Source organism: Gallinula chloropus, assembly GCF_964237585.1.
Source record: "Gallinula chloropus genome assembly, chromosome: 14".
Classification (NCBI taxonomy): domain Eukaryota; kingdom Metazoa; phylum Chordata; class Aves; order Gruiformes; family Rallidae; genus Gallinula; species Gallinula chloropus.
The window spans coordinates 8,338,079-8,358,795 of record NC_140099.1 but is presented as its reverse complement, the minus strand read 5'-3'; the positions used below and the strand labels follow the sequence as shown (position 1 = coordinate 8,358,795).

Sequence of the window (20,717 nt, the reverse complement as noted above, 5' to 3'; positions counted from 1 at the left end):
TAGATTGAAGCACTGCTGGGCCTAAGCTGTAGCTCCATCCTCGTAGGACACTAACAAGAAGGCGGCAATAGTTGGATCTACAGAAGTGCCTGGCCAAAGAAAACACTAACTGACATGTTTCTTTGCAAGGATGAACATCTTCTGGTACCATGTGAGCAACCCCTTCCTGGCTTCATCAGCCACAACTACTGTAGCTCTGTCCTAGATCACTCACACACCCACCCTGGCTGAACTGACAGCCTGATCTGCTGCAGCAAAGTGGCCCAAATAAGGCACCCTTTATTCTCCTAGGTGGAAAAAACCTCCCTGGACTTGTGTGTTTATTGGGAATCGCTGAGTAGGGTTCACTGTGGCCCATTGAAATTTTCCACTTTGCAAAATCATGGAGCAGCCCATTGCTTCTGCCTAACACCACTCTCAGGCAGGCTCTGTTCCAGTTCTTCACCCAATCAGTAACGGGGGGTTCTTTTTGTAGCACACACAAAGACCAGAGTCCTTGAATGAAGAGAAGTTTGCTTTTTTCCAGAGGCTGTAGTGGGGTGAAGCAGGGGGGGACCGGATGCCCACGGCTGGACTCCTGGTTTGTTTGAGGCGCTATCTGAAATCAGTGGGAACCGCGTGTGCGCTGCGATTGCACGGACGAGCTCCCAGAGCTCGGTGTTTACAGCCCTCCTGCTTGCGAGGCTGAGCCCATGGTGCTGCCTGGGGGATGTCTCTCCAGCACGGTTTAAATACAGGCTAGTAAAGCCCCTGGGACTGTCCCCTTGAAACAGGAAAGGGAGGGCTCCCATTTCTGCTGCGCCAGCAAAGCGATAACTGTGCACGTGGGGCTGAGGTTCCATGCCAATTTCTGCTGCCTATCTACACTTACTTGTTAGAAGGTGCACCTTCAATGTGGCATTGTTAGGCTGTTATCATAATATTTCCATGAGTGCTCATTGGGGGAATGATTAACTCAGGAAGCCCAGGATGGGAGGAGGCTGTCCTGCAGCCCCTGCTAATCTTGCAGCAGCCCTGGCACCATGGGGTCAGGTCTCCCTCTGCCTACACACTTGTCTCCAGCACTGTGACAGCTGGGAGAGAAGGGGTGATGCTTTCACAGTAAGAGACATCTCTAAAGAGCAGTGACCTGATGTCAGAGGTGCTGCTGCCTCCTGGGGAAGCGTTTGGAGCTTGGCACCCTTGAAATGTGGGGCTCCTTTATCAAGTGGTCAATCTGCAGGCTGCTAGGATTGCAGCCTGTGGCCAGGTCCTATTTCTGTTCTGCCTGGTGAAGTATGCTAGCTTTTAGAACATCTACTTTGCAATTCACAGCAGATTTACCCCAGGGAAAGGCCTCTGCTGCCTTGCATGGTGGGGTCCTCTCTTCCCATGGCAAGGCCAGGCATGATCCAAGAGAGACAGCCAGGCTGGGCTTCCCACACACCCCAGCTGGCCAGAATCACTGCAGAACATCCTGGTGCCAGTTGTCCTCCCGTGGGTGGTGAGACCACTCCAGTGGGACAGACTGTGTCCTTGTGGTGTAGAAGCTCCAAACACACGTTGTGCCCCAGATGCTTTCCCAAGTGGGAGAGAAGCCTTTTGGTGCCTGGGCTTTCAGCCCCTGCCAAGTGGAACAGGTGGGAATCCATCCCTTTATGTGGGGTGGGAAGCAGAGGGCCCCTGATCTGGCCAAAGGGGCCACCACTGAGGTATTGCTTTGTCTCACTGGTGGAACCAGCTCTCCTATCATTCCCTTGGTTGTATATCCTCACACTTCACTTGGTGCTGTGGCTTCTGAAGAGACAGGACATAACCAGGTCCTAAATCAACTATTTACTGGGAGGTATAGCAGGGCTCCCCAAGCTAATAGGAGGGGTGGCCAGACCAGTCTATAAGACTTGTGACTTCTTGGTCACTATTCACAGCACATGTGGACACTGTCATATGGCTCTGCTTGGCAATGACTCATGTGCTGTGTGAAAATGGTTCTTATTCCTGTTTTGGTCAGGCACAAACATTCCTAGATTCCAACCTGGCCCCAATGTGCAGTACAATACATCACACTATGGTTTCCTCAGAGAGGTCCCACAATGGCCCAGGATGAGGGCCAAATGAGGAGAGAAGGAGGATGATGTGTTCATGACATGGGTACATTGCACAGCTGAACCATTTTAGGTGGTTCATGGGTTTGGGCTTTCTCTCAGAAGGAATAAAGCAGGAGGGGCTACCCAGATGTGTTGGTACTCCTGGAGCCAGAGAAGCAGCTGGTTATCAAGCTGAGGCAAAGGACGGTAGGTTAATTTTGGGGGAGCAGAAGAGGGGTACATCAGAAGAGGGTGCAAAGAGCAAATGGGATCAGGCTGGACTAACCAGCAAAGGTGGGTAAAAGTAAGGAGAGACAGGAAGAGATAAGCAGAGAAAGGCTTTATGAGAGTCATGCCAGACTGTTTCCACTGCAGCAAAGGCTCATTGCATGGTCTCAGTAGATGTGCCTTGTTTTTAAAAGATTAGGCAGTATCATAGAAGGAAGGGTATGAGTTTATGTTTGCTCTAGTATTAGCCAAAGAAGATAATCACATCTATTAGGTAGATACAGCATTTCCTCTTCAGAGAATAAATGCATTCTGGTAGTTTTAGACACTGGAAACACTGAACTCTTCAACTGTCTTGACTGGGAAGAAGCTTTTCTGTTTTAAAATACAACTGTGGTGGGCTGGGAGGTGGGGCTTCTTCCATATTGCAGTCCACAGGTGATTTTATCACAGCTTTCAAGTATCTGAGCCCCAGGGCCTGACATCCCCTCTCCAACACTGCATGTGCCTCAGGACAGAGTGGCCCAAAACTTTGGAGAGGAGATGGGTCTTGGGTCAGTTCAATCCAGAAGTCCTTTGCTGACAGATTGGAGAAGAAAAGGATGTGGATTTAATGTGTTCAGTACTGTGTGGATCCTTACCACTAACCAGTCATCTGAAGGTACCTCTAAATAGCACCTGGCCTGGCTTGGATTACAACCAGTGGCCGTGTGGTGCCCAGTTTGTTATCTCACACCATTTTGTCTCTCACTGGGAGATGACTCAGTGTAGTAACTGTTCTTACTACATTGAGTATTTTCTAAAGGAGACATTGAAGGTAGATGAGTTCTTGCTGAATTTTCATGGGTTTAATAGCCACGGTTCTGTAATGGGCAGTGGGATAAAAATCTTCTTCCCAGGGTATTGGATGACACGGTATCGGGTGCCGTCTGCTTTGCGTACAAGAGACGAGCACTGAGTGCAGTCATGAATTTTTAAGGGACAAAACATTAGCTGCTCTGAAGTAGGCTTGATCATTGGTTAGGAAGGAAAATTGCCAGACAAGAATTAAACCTCCTGAATTGAATCCTGGGGATGGAGATGTGATTTCCTGCTTCCCTAATTTGCAATAAGCATGGTCTGTGGCATGAGAAGAAACTCCAGAATGCGACACACAATTTTTCCTCTGTCCCTGTTTTTGAATAAAATCAGTGTGCAGCTAATCCAGTGTTATAAATCTTGGTAGGAAGGCCTCCAGAGCAGGTAGATTTGTTTAATCGCTTGGGCTGGAATCCAAACCACTGGAGGATATAAAATATATACACTAGTGCCATTCACTTTACTGAAAACACCTTTTTCCCATCCAAGGAAATAGCTGTGGCTGGCATGAATATATATTTGGCAACCTGCAGGGCTAAACAAATTTCTCAGAAAATCATCTTTGGCCAAGCTACTGACTATATATCAGCACTGTAGCTTCTCAAGCTCTTCAGCTAAGACTTTCTGACAGAGAAGTCATAAGAAATCAGTGCTTCACTCTTTGAAATCTTGGTATCTTCACCTCTGTCACCAGGCTCCCCATTCTGATACTAGTATTACCTCCAGTTTGGAGCAGACCTTTGCAAAAATCACTTCTCCTGCAATATCTGCAAGAAGCGTGCAGTAGTGTTATCCTAAGGTGTCCCTCTTTCAGTGTATTTTGTCTTCTTCGTGTCTTGACCGGTAGCTTCTCGAGCAGGAATCTCATTTGTTGATGTTTTGAACGTGCCTCGCTAAGCCCACTGACCCTGCTACACAAGAGTACATGGTTTTGTTTTCTGATTTTCCAGCTACTGTCAAAATTCCTTTATGTGAGAATTTCCGAGTGTCCCAGTTTCAGCAGGGTTTATGTAGTTTACACTAAGGAATAAGGTCTGTCATCACAAAGAGGGTCAGATTGCAAGGTATTTCAGCTAAGAGCTTTGTGTGGTTTTGGAGCATTAATTGCCTTGGTAATTCACTAGGTATGCTTTGTCGTTAGTGAGATCCATTCCCATCTGGCATAGAAAATGATACAAACCCTCACAGTAGGAGTTTCTGCGTCGAGTTTTCAGTAGTACTCTTCCACATGGGTTGCTGCCAGCGCTGTTGTTCTGGTTGTGTGCTCTAACTCTGTCATGTTGTCTGTTTCAGGCACTTTCAGGATCTGACAGCGGTTGCAGGACGCTTCAGCAGCGACGTGAACGTCTGTGGCAAGGACAGTTTCCGGGAGTGACATCCGTTGATGTGATTGAAGGTAGCACACTCTCTCCTGTCATTGCCCTGTGCATGTCACTTATCCCCCATGGGGCCTTGTCCTCTGGCCACGCGTCCCACCCCCTGCTGCCCATCCTGGTTGGTGAGGTGAGAGCAGGATTAGGCCTCAGTTTGGTGCATGTTTGAGCATCCTCCTGGCTGATCCTCACTTCAGGTAACAGCTGCTCCAAAAACGTGGCTCAGCCTGTCCCCTAAAATGAGGGTTTGCCCCTCTTAAGGCAATCTTTGCTCATGTCAAGCAACCTGCCTGCTTTCCACAGCCTCATCAGCGCTTCACGCTTTCCAATCCCAAAGCTGGTCTTCAATCAAATACAGGTTTGCCACCAGGAATTTCACAGGTCGGTTCCCCCCCTCTGTTCAAACACTAAAATAAAAGTGCCTGCATTGTTTCTGAGCACTTTCTCAGGGTGAGCAGCTTAGCACTTGTCAACCTATATATTGCTCTGTCTGTTACTGACCTTGTTAGCGCTGCCACAGAGAGCAGAGCGCGGGCTGTGCCTTTGCTCCCTGCCCCTGGAAAAAGATCAGCATAGCACGGTCCTGCAACTGGAGCAGTTGCATTTAAGACAATCTTCTCTAAATGTAGTTTTCTCGCAGAAAAGCAAGAACAGCTTTTGCTTTTCTTCTCCCATAATTGGTATATTTGAGCTTAATTAAACCTAGGGGAAGTAAATGCATCTCTTAATTCACTGCCACAAGAATTTTAAGGTTCAGAGTAGGTGACTCATCCAGCAGAACAGAATTTATTCTTTGTTTGTAAATGCTATTTATTGCCTTGTTTTCCATCACTATGGCTACTGTATGTCATCGGTGATATCAGCACCTACCATACATACAGTGAATACAAGACCAGATTTAAAAAAGATGCCGTTCTTACAATAATTTGTTTGTATCAGCCACTTTTCTGTTGCTCACATAAAAGCAGCAGCAAAAGTGGCTCAATATTTTTTCCATCAAAACAGGCTAAAAAACCGAAAAAATTCTCCTGCACATAAATCATACCATAGTTAAAAAGCCTGAAACGGCACCCAACCCCCTTCTGCAGGTTCTGTGGATTTTCAAACAACTCAGTGCTGTCCTACAGGTAATTCTGAAGTTTCAGATTAATTGATTTGCAGCAGCATTCTCAATTATTTAACTTCTCCTAATTTTTATTGTTAGATATCTAGTTAAGCTTGTTAGAGGCACCACAGCTTTCACAGCCCATATAGATTCTTCCGTCCTCCTTTGCTGTTTCTACGTGGAGACTGAGAACAATTAATCTATTCCAGTTAAAGCCTAATTCTTTTGCCAATTGCATGGCCCCATGTTCTTTTCTGAGACACATCAAGTACAATCACTTCTGCCATCCTATTCAATCAAACCCTTAAGTTGCACAGACTCTGTGAAATGGCCTGGGCTTCAACAGCTTGGGAGCTGATTCACTGAGGCATCTGCTGTAACACTGGCAGGACTGTCACCATTTTCCTAGCCAGAATCGTTTGTCTTTGTCATTTAGAAATAATCTGCGGGGTATAATGTGGTCTTAGGGAAGCACGGAGCCCATTATTGCTCAATAATAGAATTTCATGAGGTCTTAACAACATCTTTGAGCTCGTATGACACACTTGACAGTGCATGTGTGGATGTATATCTCTAAGGTCCCATGAAACAAGGACAAAGAAGTGTTTTAAACAGTATGTATTGAAAGGCTGCTAAAATAAACCAGCCAGCTGTGGGCAACTGCAGGAGTCTGCTGCTGGCTAGCAGGGACCAGCCCCCAGGACACACAGAAGTGGGACATGTCTTCTCCCTGGTAGCCAAGCCCAAGACGTCATAAATCCTGGCCCCCCACAAAGCCTCCGAGATTATTTCCATCAAGACACACACTTTCTCATTTCCATTTCCCTGCATCCAGGACAGCTGGGGGTGGGGCAGTGAACCCTGAAAAGGATCCAAAAAAGAAAGATGTTCATCTTGGACATAGTCACAGTGGTGGGCCCTGTGTTTCTCCAGGCTCATGGTGGGATCTGGCTAACAGGCAGTGTGAAAGCCTCCCCCCAGACTGATGCTTTCCAAAGAGTAGGGGTGGGAAAGTGGGCTCTTGCTGTGGCCCAGCGTGGTTCTCTGCAGGGACAGAAGGGATGCAAAAGGTTCCCTTTAGGATCAAGGGAGAGACCAGGACCAGGATGGGAAAAAAGGCAAGAAATGCATGAGCACCGGGAGTGATCAGAGGGAGGAGGCAACAGAGGGCATGCTGCTTTCCTTTCGGACAAGGAAGGGTCCAAGGCCAAGCTCTGTCCTTTAAAGAGCTTCTTGAGTAGCAGAAACAGGTGGCACAACTGGGCCCATGGTCACTGGATGCTGCAAGAATAAAAGCCTGTGCCTGGAAAGAAAAAAAAACGTATTTTACTGGTTAGGTGGTTTGTGGTGTGCTGATGTGGTGTCCCTGGGGAGGGGTACAGGTCCACGTGAGGGCAGGGACCTCAAAACTCTTCCTAGCAGGCAGAATCTGTCCCTCTTCTGCTGTACTGTGGCTCTGGAAAGACTGAGGCTGTGGAAGATGGGGGATGCCCAGATCAAGGGTTTGGTTCAGCATCTTGCTGAGTGTCAGAGCCTGGTTCTGCTCTCCTGGGGGGGTGTGTGTGTGTGTGTGTGTGTGTGTACGCCAGGAAGCGTGATGTTTAATTCAGCATTTGTTGGGTCCGAGGCTGGCGCTTCAGGGCTTTTCCCTAAGCTGATGGATGCCTATGGAGTCAGGTTCTGGCCCACAGCTGAGCTCAAGTGTCTCCTGGGTCTGCCGTGCTCTTTTTTAAATATGATGCAGTGGGAGTGAAAGTCTCTGCGCTATCACGCTGCTCTGTGCTACAGCTAATTAAAGCCATTGTGAAGGGTTTTGTAGTAATTGCAGATATTGTAAAATTTAGTTTTGTGGGGTAATTGGTAATGTAAGCCTGAAACAAGTTATCCTTAAGATGTTTTAGTTTGCATTTCTCAGTAGGAGCAGCCTTTACAAAGGAAGCTTTTGTGTGTGAAGCAGGGCCAGAATTAATGGCAGCATTTAGTCGTGCCCAACGGAGCTCTTGCTGTGGCAGGTGGCAGGGCTGCCTAAGTGATGATGCGTACGTTCTGCGTGCTGCAGGAGGCACTGGCAGCCAGTAGTTGCTGTACCTGATGAATGCCAGCCAGAGAGAGCGAAATGCCCAGGGCCAAACCCACCCCTGGCTGATGTATTCACATCCAAAATGAACGTGGCCCCTTCCATCTGCCAGTCAGAGTTGTTCTGGCTCTGTTGGCTCCTATGCACTTAATACACAGATCCAAGTTTTCAGCCGTCCTCAGAGTTTTCAATAGAATTCTGTATCTATAAATCTCAAATGTGAGGAAAATCCTAATGCCACAGAGACATGCAGCTACCCAACCATGGGCTGGGCTGGGCCGAGCTCCCTGCAGAGAGGACTGCAGCCAGTTCTCATCCCTCTGCTCTGGGGTGCTGAAATGCACAGTGGAACAAGGACAGCACAAGGGCCAGTGCTGTAGTGGCTCAGATGCTCAGCAGCACAGGGGGATGCTTAATGGGCACAGAAACAGCTTAGGTTCCTAAGTCCTTGATTTAAATGAGATTTAGGTGCCAAACCTTCCCTGCTGCATTTCAAAATCCCACTCAACACCACTCTGAACACTCAGGCAAGTAAAGACTAAAAATCTGGTCCTTAGGTACTGATAGAGCTGGTGTATCAGGAATTAACAGTTTAAAAAGAAATGCTGGCTCATGACTAAATGGAAGAGACGTCTGGGAAGAGCAAATACTGAAGATATTACAAAGAATCAGAGAATTTAATTCAAGGCAGATATTTCCATGAGTAATATTTTTTTGCTCAGTAGATGCAATTTCTGAGCTCCTATATCAGTAACAAACTGGTTGCTGATAACACTGGAGGACCCATTTTCCTGCTGATGACTCTGGGACACTGTGGAGGTCCTCTCTTGTCCTGGGGGGCAGCTGGCACCAATGCCCTGCTCTGCATCAGTAGCAGTTGGTGTGGATGGTCAAAAAAACACTTCTCAGTGGGCTGTTTAGAAGGGACAGTCTGTAACACAATTGTTTTTACAACTATGGAGAGTCAGTGCCTTTTGTTAAATTAACTGTGGGGCCAAGACTCAGAGCTGTTTTCCCATTCTGCTTTAACTGCAGCATGACAGAGGTGATGAATACACGGGAACCAGTGATGGAGGAATTTGCACTCAGCCAGACTCCTGAGGAAGAGGAAGGCCCTTCAAGCCAGGTAACTTCAGAAAAACTGGAAAGTGTCTTGAGCTGTTTTTCAAAATATAACCAGTAACTGTCATGCATGCAGCTGTTGAATTGCAGAACACAGTTGCCAGAAGAACATGTTTGATCCTACTTAGATTTTATTTTTAAAAAGGTAAGAGTTCTGACAGGAGGGTGTTGTCAGGTGCCAGGACTTCAGGGCACAGTGACAGTGATGCCCGACCCCTGTGGGGATGCAGGCAAAGATGCTGGTGTCACTGCAGGTTCAGATCTGAACAACCATTGTGTGATGAAGACATCCAAGCAGTATGGTAACACAGCTTTTATACAGCCACCTTGTGATGAGCTGAGTTTCCTCAGGCTCAGAGGGAGCTCCCTTTTTAGAAAAGAGACCGTTTGAAGGGGCCATGTAAGTCACCTAAGTGGCATGGTAGCAGCAGCACTGGTCAGGGTGATTTGCTGGCAGGTGGAAGAGTACTTTCTGTGCCCAGGCAGCCTCACACACCCACTCGTGTACCCGTCTGCGGTGCCGGTTCCAGCAGGAGGGATCATGATATCCCAGGCTCCCCTCACAACAACTCCCTCGCCCTGGTTTGTGCTGTGTGGTTGTGCTCCTGACTCTCGGTGTCACTGCCAGGGACAAAGCACCTAAATGTGTCCTGGTGGGGCTGTGCTGCCTCTCGACATAAGGTGTGTTACTGCAAACAGCCCCGGGGAGACTACTCCAGGAGCAGGCTGCTGCAGGTTAAAATCCAGCCTTTGGAAGCCAGGGAACTCGGAACTGAAATTTTTGCAAATTCCTTTTGGATCACTTGTGCATGTAATGAAAGGCTGTATGCAATCAAAGAGCATACCACAGGCTTTCCCACGCCTCATCCACCACGCAGGATAGATGCTGCTCGCTCACAGAGCACATTTTCAATATTCTCCTTCCTCTTTTTCCCCCGAGTCCCAGGTTTTCATTATTGTGTTGGTGTTCACTGCCCAAACTCTGTGCCAGCTCCAACTCCACCTCTGTATTTAGGGCTGTCCTATGGTGTCTCTGATCATATGCTCCAGAAGTTTTCCCCCAGCTCCTTTACCCTTTCCCTCTGGGAGAAGGTGGTACCATCCACATTTTAGCCGTGGCTGCCTGAGGTAAAAAAACAAGAAGAAGAAATGAGAGGTAGTGCAAAGTCAGTGACTCAGCGGGAATACTAGGTTTCTTCCAGCAACTTCCAAGCACTCTGGCCAGGAGACCGGTCCTTCTCTTCCTGCAGTCTCCTGCCCACTCGTCACACACTCCAGCTTCCGCAGCAAAACACAGCGCGGCCCGACAGGCAGTTCTGCTTCCTGCCAGTCCTGACTCATTCCTGGAGGGACACGGTAAATACTGGGCTCTGGTGGAAAAAAAGGGTACATGATTGATGGGAGAAAAGGCCGTATGAGAACCACCCAAACAAAAATAGCCAAGCTGAGGCTGCACAGGTGCCTGTCCTAAGTTTTGTCGCAGCTGTGATAATCGGCTCTTAGGGCGTTTTTAGATCAGTGTGTGTCATGTCCTAGGGTGTCAGAAAGCAGGTGGAAGAAGTAGGAATTTTGTTGCATTGGATACCTCACCCATAGCTTGCTGACAGCCTTGGGAACAGGGTGGCCATCGCACAGGCCTCTGCCACCCGAGCAGGCTGAGCAGAGGCTGAGGTAAGAGGTCCCTGTCACTGTCACAGCCAAGGCAATTTTACCCCAATTTTATGGTGGTATTCTGCCAGCCAAGCCATGAGGCCCAGGGATCTGGGCTTCACCACAGGTCTCAAGAGGAGTGTCTCTGGACCTGTCCTGGCCAAGGAGATTTTACCTTGAATTACATTTGGAAATAACAGCTTCTTTAAAATTCCTCCCCGTTAAGACAGCTGCCATGGAAATGCCTTTCCAAGTTGAAAACAGCTCAGTAGGAGGCTGCGTAATGGGAAGTTGGGGAGAACTTTTCTGAGGCAGCATGAGCAGCATAGCTTGAGCAGGAGTTACGCCCATGTGGGTGCATTAGAAAGGTTTACCTTCAGTGCTTCTCTTGGTCTAGTGGCACTGACGGGGCTCTCTCACAAAAGAAACTCCTTAACTGTGTCTCACTTTGCAACACTAGCAATACTATACAACATTTATCACCTTCCTGCATATTTACAAAGCGTAATGAATCTTCACATTACCATAGGGTGTGAGGGCATGAGGATGAGAACTATTGTTCTTTCCTGTCTCCAGCCATGCAGATACAGGCAGCACAGCAACGACAAAATGTGCTGGCTCACACAGGAAGAGAATTGCCCTTCCCAAGGGCTTGCCTCCTCATACCAGCTCTGATGCCAAACGGAACAACTGACCCTCAGCTCTCAGAGAGAGCAGCTGTTGGGATGAAGGAAGGTTGCAGAAGCCACGGAGCAAACACTTCCGTGTGGGTTATGACACCCCCGGGTCCCTGGCAATGTCCTGGGGGATGTGCCCACTCTTATGGTGGTTAGGGAATGTCTGGTTTTTTGCCTGTGCCTGTAGCAGGAGCTGTGCTGAGACTGACTCACTACCAGCAGTGCTCTGTCTAACCAGAGACCCTGATTCAGTGGTGAGCATGTTGCAGGTGTGTGCAGAGGTTTCCACCAGTACACACCAAACCAGTGGCAGTGCCTGGAGTTAAACTGGGATCGTTCTTGCTCTCAACCCTCAGTTCAGGCCCCTAGTCTGCACCTTAATTTTATTGTTACAAATAAAATGAAATACAATACATAAAATAAATCTCAGCTAGCATGGAGAAATTTACAACCCATTAGTGCAGGTGTGTGGAAGTGAGAGAAGCCAGGAGATAAGGTTTCTGCAAAACAGGTTTGTCTTATGTTAACATCCTGGAGGGGCTGAAATTATTCTTTCCTCAAAAAATCCAAAGCCCAAACAAAAAACTCCAGGAAAAAAACCCCACACAATCCAAAACAGAGTACGCTGCCTGAGAGATTTAAATGAGGCAGCGATGTTGAAAACAGGAAAGCACTTTTATGTGTTACAATATCCTTCACTAAAAAGACCTAGTTCAGCTTCAAGCTCTAATCACTGGCGTAATGTTTGACCTGCAGCCTCAGTGCAACAAATGAAAATAGTAGCTGGCACCTTCCTCTGTGTAACGATGATCTCTGGAGCTGCCTGTTTTGCATGAATGCATCATAAAGTACAGTGGTTTACATTACAGAAAATAGCTCTGCAGAATGGTGGCGTCTTAATAAACTGTCACCGCAAGAAAACATGAATATCACATCAGGGTAAAGGGATAGCAGCTAGCAGGGCTGCAGCAGCCATTTAGCTTACTGTTACAACAGTGGCTCCTGTGTCCTAAACCCCGCCAGAACTGAAACACAAGTGTTTGATGACACTTAGATTAATTTTGTAACCTAAATCTCTGGGTTTTGCTACACATGTTGGATCACATGAGCCAAGGCAATCGTCTGCCTGGCACACTGGTGAGCAAAGACTTTTTTTTTCCCCAGCGAGGGACAGCATGTGTAGAGAGTGTGTTGAGACTTATAGCCCCTCTGCATCCACCCTTGGCTGGCAAGGAGCAGGATTTAGCCACTTCTGAAATCCTCCCTGAGCAGAACTGCAGCCCTGCACCAGTCTGAAGGGTGAGCATGGGAGGGCATCAGGTGTAGAAAGCATGCTAAGATGGAGGTGTACTCTGTTTGCCCTGAATATGCATCCCTGGACAAGACTTTGACAGACACATACCTATGTGTCTCACCAGGCCTTCCCAGATTCACGTGAGAAGTACCCCAAGCTGTCCAAAAGACTGCCATCAATCGTGGTGGAGCCGACTGAGTCCGGGGATGTAGAGAGTGGGGAGCTGCGCTGGCCGCCTGATGACCTGAAATCAGCAGAAGACAAGGGTCATCATGGTGACCCAAGAGTCAGTGTCCAGCAGCAGCAGCAGCAGATGGATCTGGAAGGTAATGAGTAAATTTCATCCTTTTTCCCCACAGGAAAATAGCAGTTTCAGGCCATGCCATGCTTCGAAGTTAATCGTGTACCAAATACCAGCAGGTGCCTGAAGGTGCCCAAAAACACCTGCACTGGAAAGGGAGTCCCTGTAGCTTGTAGCTTTTCTTTGTAGGCTCAGTCCTGGTCACTCAGGTGGCCAACAGGCATTTTACTGCACATTAGCAGTTCACTCTAGGAAACAGTAATGCTGCTCAGTATCATATATCTACCTCCCAATCTCCTAGCCTAGAAGCAAAGTGTTTATCAGCAGCACATTGTTAAAGCATCATAAGTGTCCCAGGAGTTCATTAATGTAAAAGAAACTCACAAATGTGTGGATACGGCTTGTAGCACCACTGTGGGGTAAATAGGACTAAAGATAAGAGCTTGTTGGGGTGCAGCTTGCGCAGCGAGTGCTCCAGTGTGAAACAGGTCTATTTATTTTGGGGTTTTTTTTAACCTCAATTGTCTCCTTTTCTCTTAAAGAGTGGCACAATTTCCATTTCAGTGCACCGACATTTGCCACCCAGACACTCAGAGACAGCTGCCAGGGTGGGGTGCAAGATGCACCTTCCCTTCACTTACAAAGGGGAGATGACAAATGGTCTGATTTTGAAGTGTCAAATCACCTCCTATTCCAGTTGGCATTTTTGTGGTGGCAACCATGGGGTTTGATCATTCAAGAAGAACTATGAGACAACCCTATGGCCTGACCTCCAGGTTGCACGTTATGGCCTCTGAGTTGGTTTTGTGTGTTGATGTTAGGACTCATGTCTTCAGGACTGAGAGTTTGAGCAGATTTCACTAAGACAGCAGATAGTCCTTCCACTGCAGTAGTGTCTGTAGAGATCATCACTTCATCTCACTAATAGCTGTTCTCAGGTCTCAAATCCCTTATGAAGTCAGACTGTGATGTACTCAGAGTTCCCTACTCCGGGTTAAACTACTGGTTTGCAAGTAGGGCAAATTGCTCATGTCAGGTCTGTTCCCCCTAACAGATCAACTGCCTAGTGGAGCAGGGAACCGAATGAAGACTGTTGTGCCCGTATGGGGAAATAAATACTGATGAGCCATTTCTTTGCAGATACTTCAGCGCACCCAGCTCAAGAAGTGGAAGACAGTACAGATACTCTGGAAAGCAGAACTGAAGAGGATGAGTAGGGACTACCATGGCCTCAGAAGTGAAACTTCATTATGAATGTGGTTGGGAAGCTAACGCACTCTGAAGACATGTCAAAGTAATCTGTATTTAAATCTGCAAGGGTTTTATTTAGTTAGTACCTGGTAAGAAGCGTCTGGGCTTTAGAACTGTTCTTTTCAGCATTTTGATTTTCAGGCTGGGATTCATATTATTTGTTTAATTTTTCCTTGGGAAACAATGAGACGTGTTAGGAAATATGAGATTATCAAGGAAAAAAAATGCTCCTAATTTAAATTAGTACATTTCATTGGTTTTACCTTTTTCAAGCAAGGCTGCTTTCAGGTATCAACAGCAGGACAAAGGGGTTACATTTCTACAGGAGGGATGTCTTAAATCTAAAACGTTTCTTGTTTTTAGCCATTTAAAACTAGCACTGTGATATTATGGACAATAGATGTAATATACAGTCACCATTTGATTTTGTAACTTTTGTACAGAGACACAAGTGTAAGATCTGCCTGCAGGCTGCTGCCCCAGGGCAGCCCAGAGCAGCTCTCTCTCCCTTTGGGTAACCTGTGCAAATTCAGATGAACCAGCCTTTTCTTAAGCCGCCTTTTCAATGAGGCTCATGCCTTTCAGAAACGCTTTTTCGCTGTACATTGTCGAAGTGGATTAACTAGTTGCTGGTGTTTGTGGAGTGAGGCTGTCTGTTGTAGGCTTGGTCAGGTTCATGCACTCTTCAGGCCCAGGTCCTGCCATGGCACAGCATGTGCTCCTCTCCCTTGAAGTCAGTGAGAGGGCTCCCACTTCTGCCAGGGCTGGATTTGTCCCACCTTGTTAATAGAAATTGTTGTGGCGGTTCTTCTTTTGGTATGTTTTGTGTATAATGTAGGTGCAGAGGCCCAGGTGTTCCTCCCTCAACTGGAGCCGGCAGTGGGGGGGGTGGGTGACAGGGTCTCCATAATGTGGCCCAAAGCTGCCCTCCATTTCACCTGACACCAGATCCCCACTGAGCCACCAGCAGTAGGAGGGGGTGGAGGAGGGCTGAGCCGGCAGGGCTGCTGGTGTGAGTGCGTGTGCCAGCGGGTGGCCTGGCTTGCAGCACAGCCTCTCACCTTTCATTGCATGGCTGCCTCCTGGAGACCAGACCTTACAATGGAACAAGCTCTCTGTGGACACCTCGGGCCTCCAGGGGATTTTCTGTGGGGATCTGGGGGGGCATTTTGACAGGCATGAACCTGTTCTTGCATGGGGACCTCCCAGAGACTCCCTCCCACCATCCCAGGAGAACTGATCTCAGCCCAAAATGCTACCCTTCAGACAGTGTTGGTGGAGATATATAATGCATGTACTCAAAAGGGTTTGACCATGTCAGTGGCGAGTGTTCCATAAGCCACAAAGTTGGCTTTCTCCATCTCTGCTGGGCTGGATGGGGTCTGTACTTCCAATTAATGTTGCAGCCGGAAGAAGCCACTCACTGTAGGTGGAACAAAACAAAAGGATTTCTTCCAGTGTTAACTCCTAAGTTGACTTCCAAGTGCTTTCTTTTCTCCAGTAATAATTTTCTCTAACAACAACTTTTAATTGTATGATGATGGTAGTGGTGGATAAAATTTACCGGCCAGATGTATTAATAAGATAAGTTTATATCTTCTTAGCAACCAAATTTAATATATTTACTTACAAAGAATTCTGTGCAATGAATGTTTAATACAAAGGAGAGAGACTATTTTACTTCAAAGCAACATTAATTTATGTACAAAACTATAGCTCATTATTTGGGGTCTTTGGGATCTAGAACCCTTTTTATAAGCAGTATAGTATAGTATAATGTGATACTTAAGCTAACCTTTGCTCTCTCAACCTATATAACAATCTGTTTTGCCTTCTTGATGTAGAGTCTCTTACCTATGCTGTCACAGAGTTATTTTGTTGGATGAGTTGGGATTCTGGTTAGAGTACTGAATTTCACCAGGGTAATCGAAGGTTTTAAGAGCACCTCCTAAATCTGGCTACCGTACCTGTCACCCGCTTCACTGGTGAGGGTTTTCTGGTAAAGCCAACAAAGCAAGAACAAGCTCAAGCTACATTTTTGGGTAGCACATGAGCAGGGAGAGGAGGTCCCTGATTAGGACCTGTCTGCAGCTGGTTGCAGCAGGGGGAAAGCCGTGCTGGTGAGGCAGCTGGGCAAATGCAAGGTGTTCTTTAAATGCTGCTTTTGCGTTGACCATCAGGAGTCTTACAGAGCTCTGGGGGAAAAACGCTGACGGTGACGACATATTTTTAGCTGTGTGATTTCCTTTCAATCTGTGTCTGCCCAGCTCCGTAAGAAATCATGTTAGACATATCACTTAATTTGCTTCGTGCTTTATAAAAGGAAAAACAGTTGTTTGAAACACTTCCCCCAATTTTATGTGCTCTCTATCTGCTTTCAGACACTCCCTCCCTTCCTGCTCTGGATGGCCCTTATCCTATTTCCATCTGAGGTCAATGGCACTTCCCTAAATAAGTTTTCCAAAGAAACAAGAAAATTCTATGTACACCCTGAAAAACAGCCAAGCAGCAGTACTTCTTTCATCCTAGTACATAAAGCTACAGCCCATGTAGAAATGTCACACTTCCTCCTTCCAACCTAATTGTTCCTCTCTTTCCTTTTCCCTCTTTCATGCTGCTCCCTTGAAGTATTTTACCTGAAGCAAATGGATGCTTCAAACTATAACTTTCTCCTAAAGCCATGTGGCCTCAGTTTAACAACCATGCAAAGCCAAACTCCTCCCTTTTTAATTTTTCTGAACATGGGCTAGAGGCCCTAAAATAGGAGAGCAAGACAGAGAGAAAATTGTTTTATACAAACAAGCCCTATTTATTCAACTTGCAGGTCTATGAATGTCCACTTACTTTGTCTGTGTGCAAGTGTTGTCTCCCTAATAAACTCAATAGCTGTTTTGTATTTTTTTCTGGATTAAAAGCTTTGTAGAAACTAAAAAGGGAAAAAAAAAAGACATTCAGTCATATTTTTCTAGTCTAGCTTGTAGAATATTTCATGTAGTGCAGAAAGGAAGTTTTATGGAGTAAGACATTGTTGGATTTTGCTCTATTTCAGTTCTTTCTAATTTTGTAAAATGCCACCTGTACATAATACTCGACTAATGTATGTCCTGTAGATGTATTACACCATTTAGCCTATTAAATGCCTATACTAGACCGATTGGAAGATGTTGTGTACCTGTGGTGTCTTGGTTTAAAAATGCAAAGGTTTACTTGTGGTGCTGTCCTACCTCTAACACAGGGAGCGAAGCCTGCTCTCAGCCTGCCTTTGCCCCACAGCATGCAAATACTCGCATCCATCCCGCACAGATAAATTCCAATTTACATCAGTGGCAGTTGCTGTCTGTGTCTCTCACCTTTGAGCCCTTCCTAGAGCAGGCAGCTCAGTGCTCACTGCTTCTGTGGTGGGGTTTTCTCGCTGCTCTGCTTGGCACAGCCCCTTCACCCCGGGTGGTACCCTGCCTTGCGTGCTGAGCCAGTTGGCTCATCTTCATTCACCTTTTAATGCAATGCACGTTTGTAACCTTGTCTGGAAAGGTTATTGTGGAGCCCAGCAGGAACTCTCATTACTAGAAACCTATGTGCTGTGTGGGGAGAGTGGGGTTGTGTGGCAGAAAAGATGAGAGGCAGAGGTAATCTGTCACCAAACAGCTGATTTCTTCCCCAAAATGCCAAGTTACCAAAACCCAAAGGATCACATAACTGGAGGGTGAGATTCCCTTTTACTTTCCCAGTTGAAAGGCAGTTGCATCTCACCAAGATGGGTATATCAGCATGCCAAAAAGCATTGCTTGGGGTTGAAGCCAGTTTCTCCCCAGCTGGACTGGGCACCTGTCGCTCAGGGCTGTGCTGGTGGGCAGTGGCAGCACAGTTAGGGAAATTTTCGGAATCCTGGGCTGGAAGCACAAGCCTAGCTTTGGCACTGCAGTGTGAGCAAACCTCATGCTTCATGTCACTCAGCAGGGGGGTTTTCATGCACTGTGTGTGGGAAATCTCATGTCCAGGCATGTATTAGCCTGGGGATGGGGTGGTAGAGGGGCTGACACTGCCTCCTTCTCACCTCCCATCACTTCCCTCTGAGGTTTTCCTGCTTGGTGTATGGTATTCAGCCACATAAAGATGCAACAGATGCTACTTGATGGTTCCAGGGGATGTGATTTCAGCTGGTGCCTGTGCTGGTCCTGGCTGGTTTATTTCTTTGAGTCTGAGGGCAGAGGGAATTTATCTGTAATCAGTGATACAGGATGAGCCTGGGAACACCACTGTTTTGCTCCTAACATTTATATTCTAAATTCACTGGATTCTCAGGAGCATTTAATGTTATCCCACTGACATATATGATGACATATTTTCCTGTATCATTAATCAGACAACTGCTTAGTCATTCCTTCTTTTAGATGTATTCTGCTTAATGCTCCTATCTAAAGGAGACAACAACATTTTCAGAGGTATTAGCCTTTATTTAAGCCCTGAGTAAGACATGGAAACTGGCTTTTGTGAAGTTAAACTGAGAAATGTCATGTTGTAATCAAATCCCAATTGGTGTTTTTACCATCTTCTTTTTTTTTTTTTCTTTTCCTTCCAAATCCAATATTTGTGTGGATTCCTTTGTGGAGAAAGGTGATCCCTGGCAGCTACAGGGAGCCATGACTCCCATAACTAACAGCACATCCCTTACGTTCACGGTATAAAAGCTGTTACTCATATGCACTGCTTCCACCCCAAATTAGAGCAGGACACCTTTCTTCCCTTTGTCTTTGAAAACACATTGTGGCTTTCATTTCAGAGACAGTAACTCTCCAAAGTTTAAATTCACTCAGTTCTGGAAAAGTAGGATTTTAACAAAGTTTCTTCCATTTCTCTGAAAGAAAAATAATAAAACAACCCCTTGAAATATTAAATGTTGCATTATTTTTTCCTCTCAGAAAGCTGCTAAAACATTTTCCTCCATTTTCTTCAATATTTTTGCCCTTGAGTGTCCAAAAATGTCACAACTAACCTTAGCAGACTTCCCTGGCAGAGACCTTCCTTGTTCCCAGCTAGGAGGGTGGGCAGGAGCAGAGGAGCAGAGGCCTCCAGGAATCTGGGAACACGGACCTGTGGCTGCCCTACTCATGCTCAGCTTTCAGACCCCAGACCTTGCACTATGAAGGACAAGGATCTTTTTATCCTGCCTGACAATTCAGGCCCACACACCAAAGGAAATCTGTTTAAAATGCCCGTGATTGCAGTGAGTCCAGCCATTGAATAGATGTTTGCAATCAAGCTGGCATTCAGCTTCAGCATGGCTCCTGGAGTGTGACAAGTTCTCTTTATGAATTAGTCATTTAATTTATGAAACAGAGGTTGGATATTGTCACATACCCACGTGTCCTCCATACCCCTGACTGCTGTACCCCCACGCATTGCTATTTAGTAGGCGATGAAGCCATGAAAACCCCTGAGACTGGGATGCTGCTGGGACGTACAGCCAGACCCAGGAGCTGGGGAAAGCTCCAGATAGCACAGCACTGGAAACCAAATAATAATTTATTATTGCTGTTAACTACTTGCTGACAATGATTTGAGCAGGAGGAAATGGCACAGACACCTATCTCATAGGCCCAACCCTCCCTTAGCAGCCCCATACGTCCTCCTGGACTAGCTCTTCAGGCTGGTGAAGTGGCAGAACAAAATTAACTGCACATGAGATGAACCAACAACTCAGGTGCTATTTCACTGGTACCGAGCTTGAGTGTGTGGGGAGAAGCAACTAGCTTTTCCTCTCCCAAATTTGCAACTGAGGCAGAACAAAATGAACTGGACGCAAAAATGGTCTCCATGTTACTGTGGAGTGCACTGGTTGCAGCATGGTTGGTTTTTTAATTCTTAGTGGCCATGTCCAGACACTAACCTTCCTGTTCCCCAGCAGGACACATGTGCTGCTGGGGCATCTCATCCCCCCCTCCTCATGAGCCCAAGGGCTGGGACCTGCCTCAGAAGAGGTTTCTCATTGTGTCCCTGTCCATCCTGGTTTTGATTAATTTGGCCCAGTGGTGCACCCCAGAGGTGCTGGGTTGACGTCCTCTGGGGGTACAGGAACTGATCCCACTCCTGCAAAGGGTGTCTGCAGATGGGGAAGATGAGCTCCTGGAGCCTTTTCCACCATGAAGCCTTGAAGGTACCACAGGGACGAACAGCCACTCCCACCGCGCTGAAACCAACCTTGCTGTAGGAGGAATAAGAAAACAAAAATAAGATGGGATTTGAGATGCTAAACACCTGGAGGACTTGGTCCTTTAAAGCACAACCAGAAAACACCAAGCAGAGGCAAAGCAGCTGTTTGACTTCTGCTGACCCCAGCACCCCCCTCCTAGCTCAAGGTCTCTCTTTGGACCAAACCCAGTTCACACAGAGAGTAAGGTGCTGCTTCCTATTTATAGCCAGGCTGGGTTAAATAAAGTGCCTTTATTCATCCCTGAGGTTTTAAACAAATTCCAGAAAGGACAAAAGGCCTTGTGTCTTTTTCCCCACCCTTTTTTTTTTTCCTTTTTTTTTTTTTTTGCCTACATTGTGTGTGTAGAGCTACAACTTGTTCCAAGGGTCATTCAAAATAAGACTAGAATTTGCTGCCTCAGTATGAGCCACTGTCCTGCTAGAAATCACATGTATGATTTTCACATGAATTCTGAGAAAAAGAAGCTGTTAAAACAATACAAAGTTTTGATGTGTGGGTACAAAC

At 46.6% G+C, this 20,717-nt stretch overlaps 1 protein-coding gene across 1 annotated transcript; it reads left to right on the top strand.

Moving 5' to 3' along the window:
* Positions 1 to 8,743: 8,743 nt before the first annotated feature.
* On the top strand, positions 8,744 to 13,968 carry LBHD2 (LBH domain containing 2; the record flags this gene model as incomplete). The annotated part of the gene is made up of 3 exons (XM_084270661.1): positions 8,744 to 8,833; positions 12,575 to 12,776; positions 13,892 to 13,968. The coding sequence occupies 3 exons, from the start codon at positions 8,744 to 8,746 to the stop codon at positions 13,966 to 13,968; spliced, it is 369 nt and encodes a 122-aa protein (XP_084126787.1).
* Between the last annotated feature and the right edge of the window lie 6,749 nt (positions 13,969 to 20,717).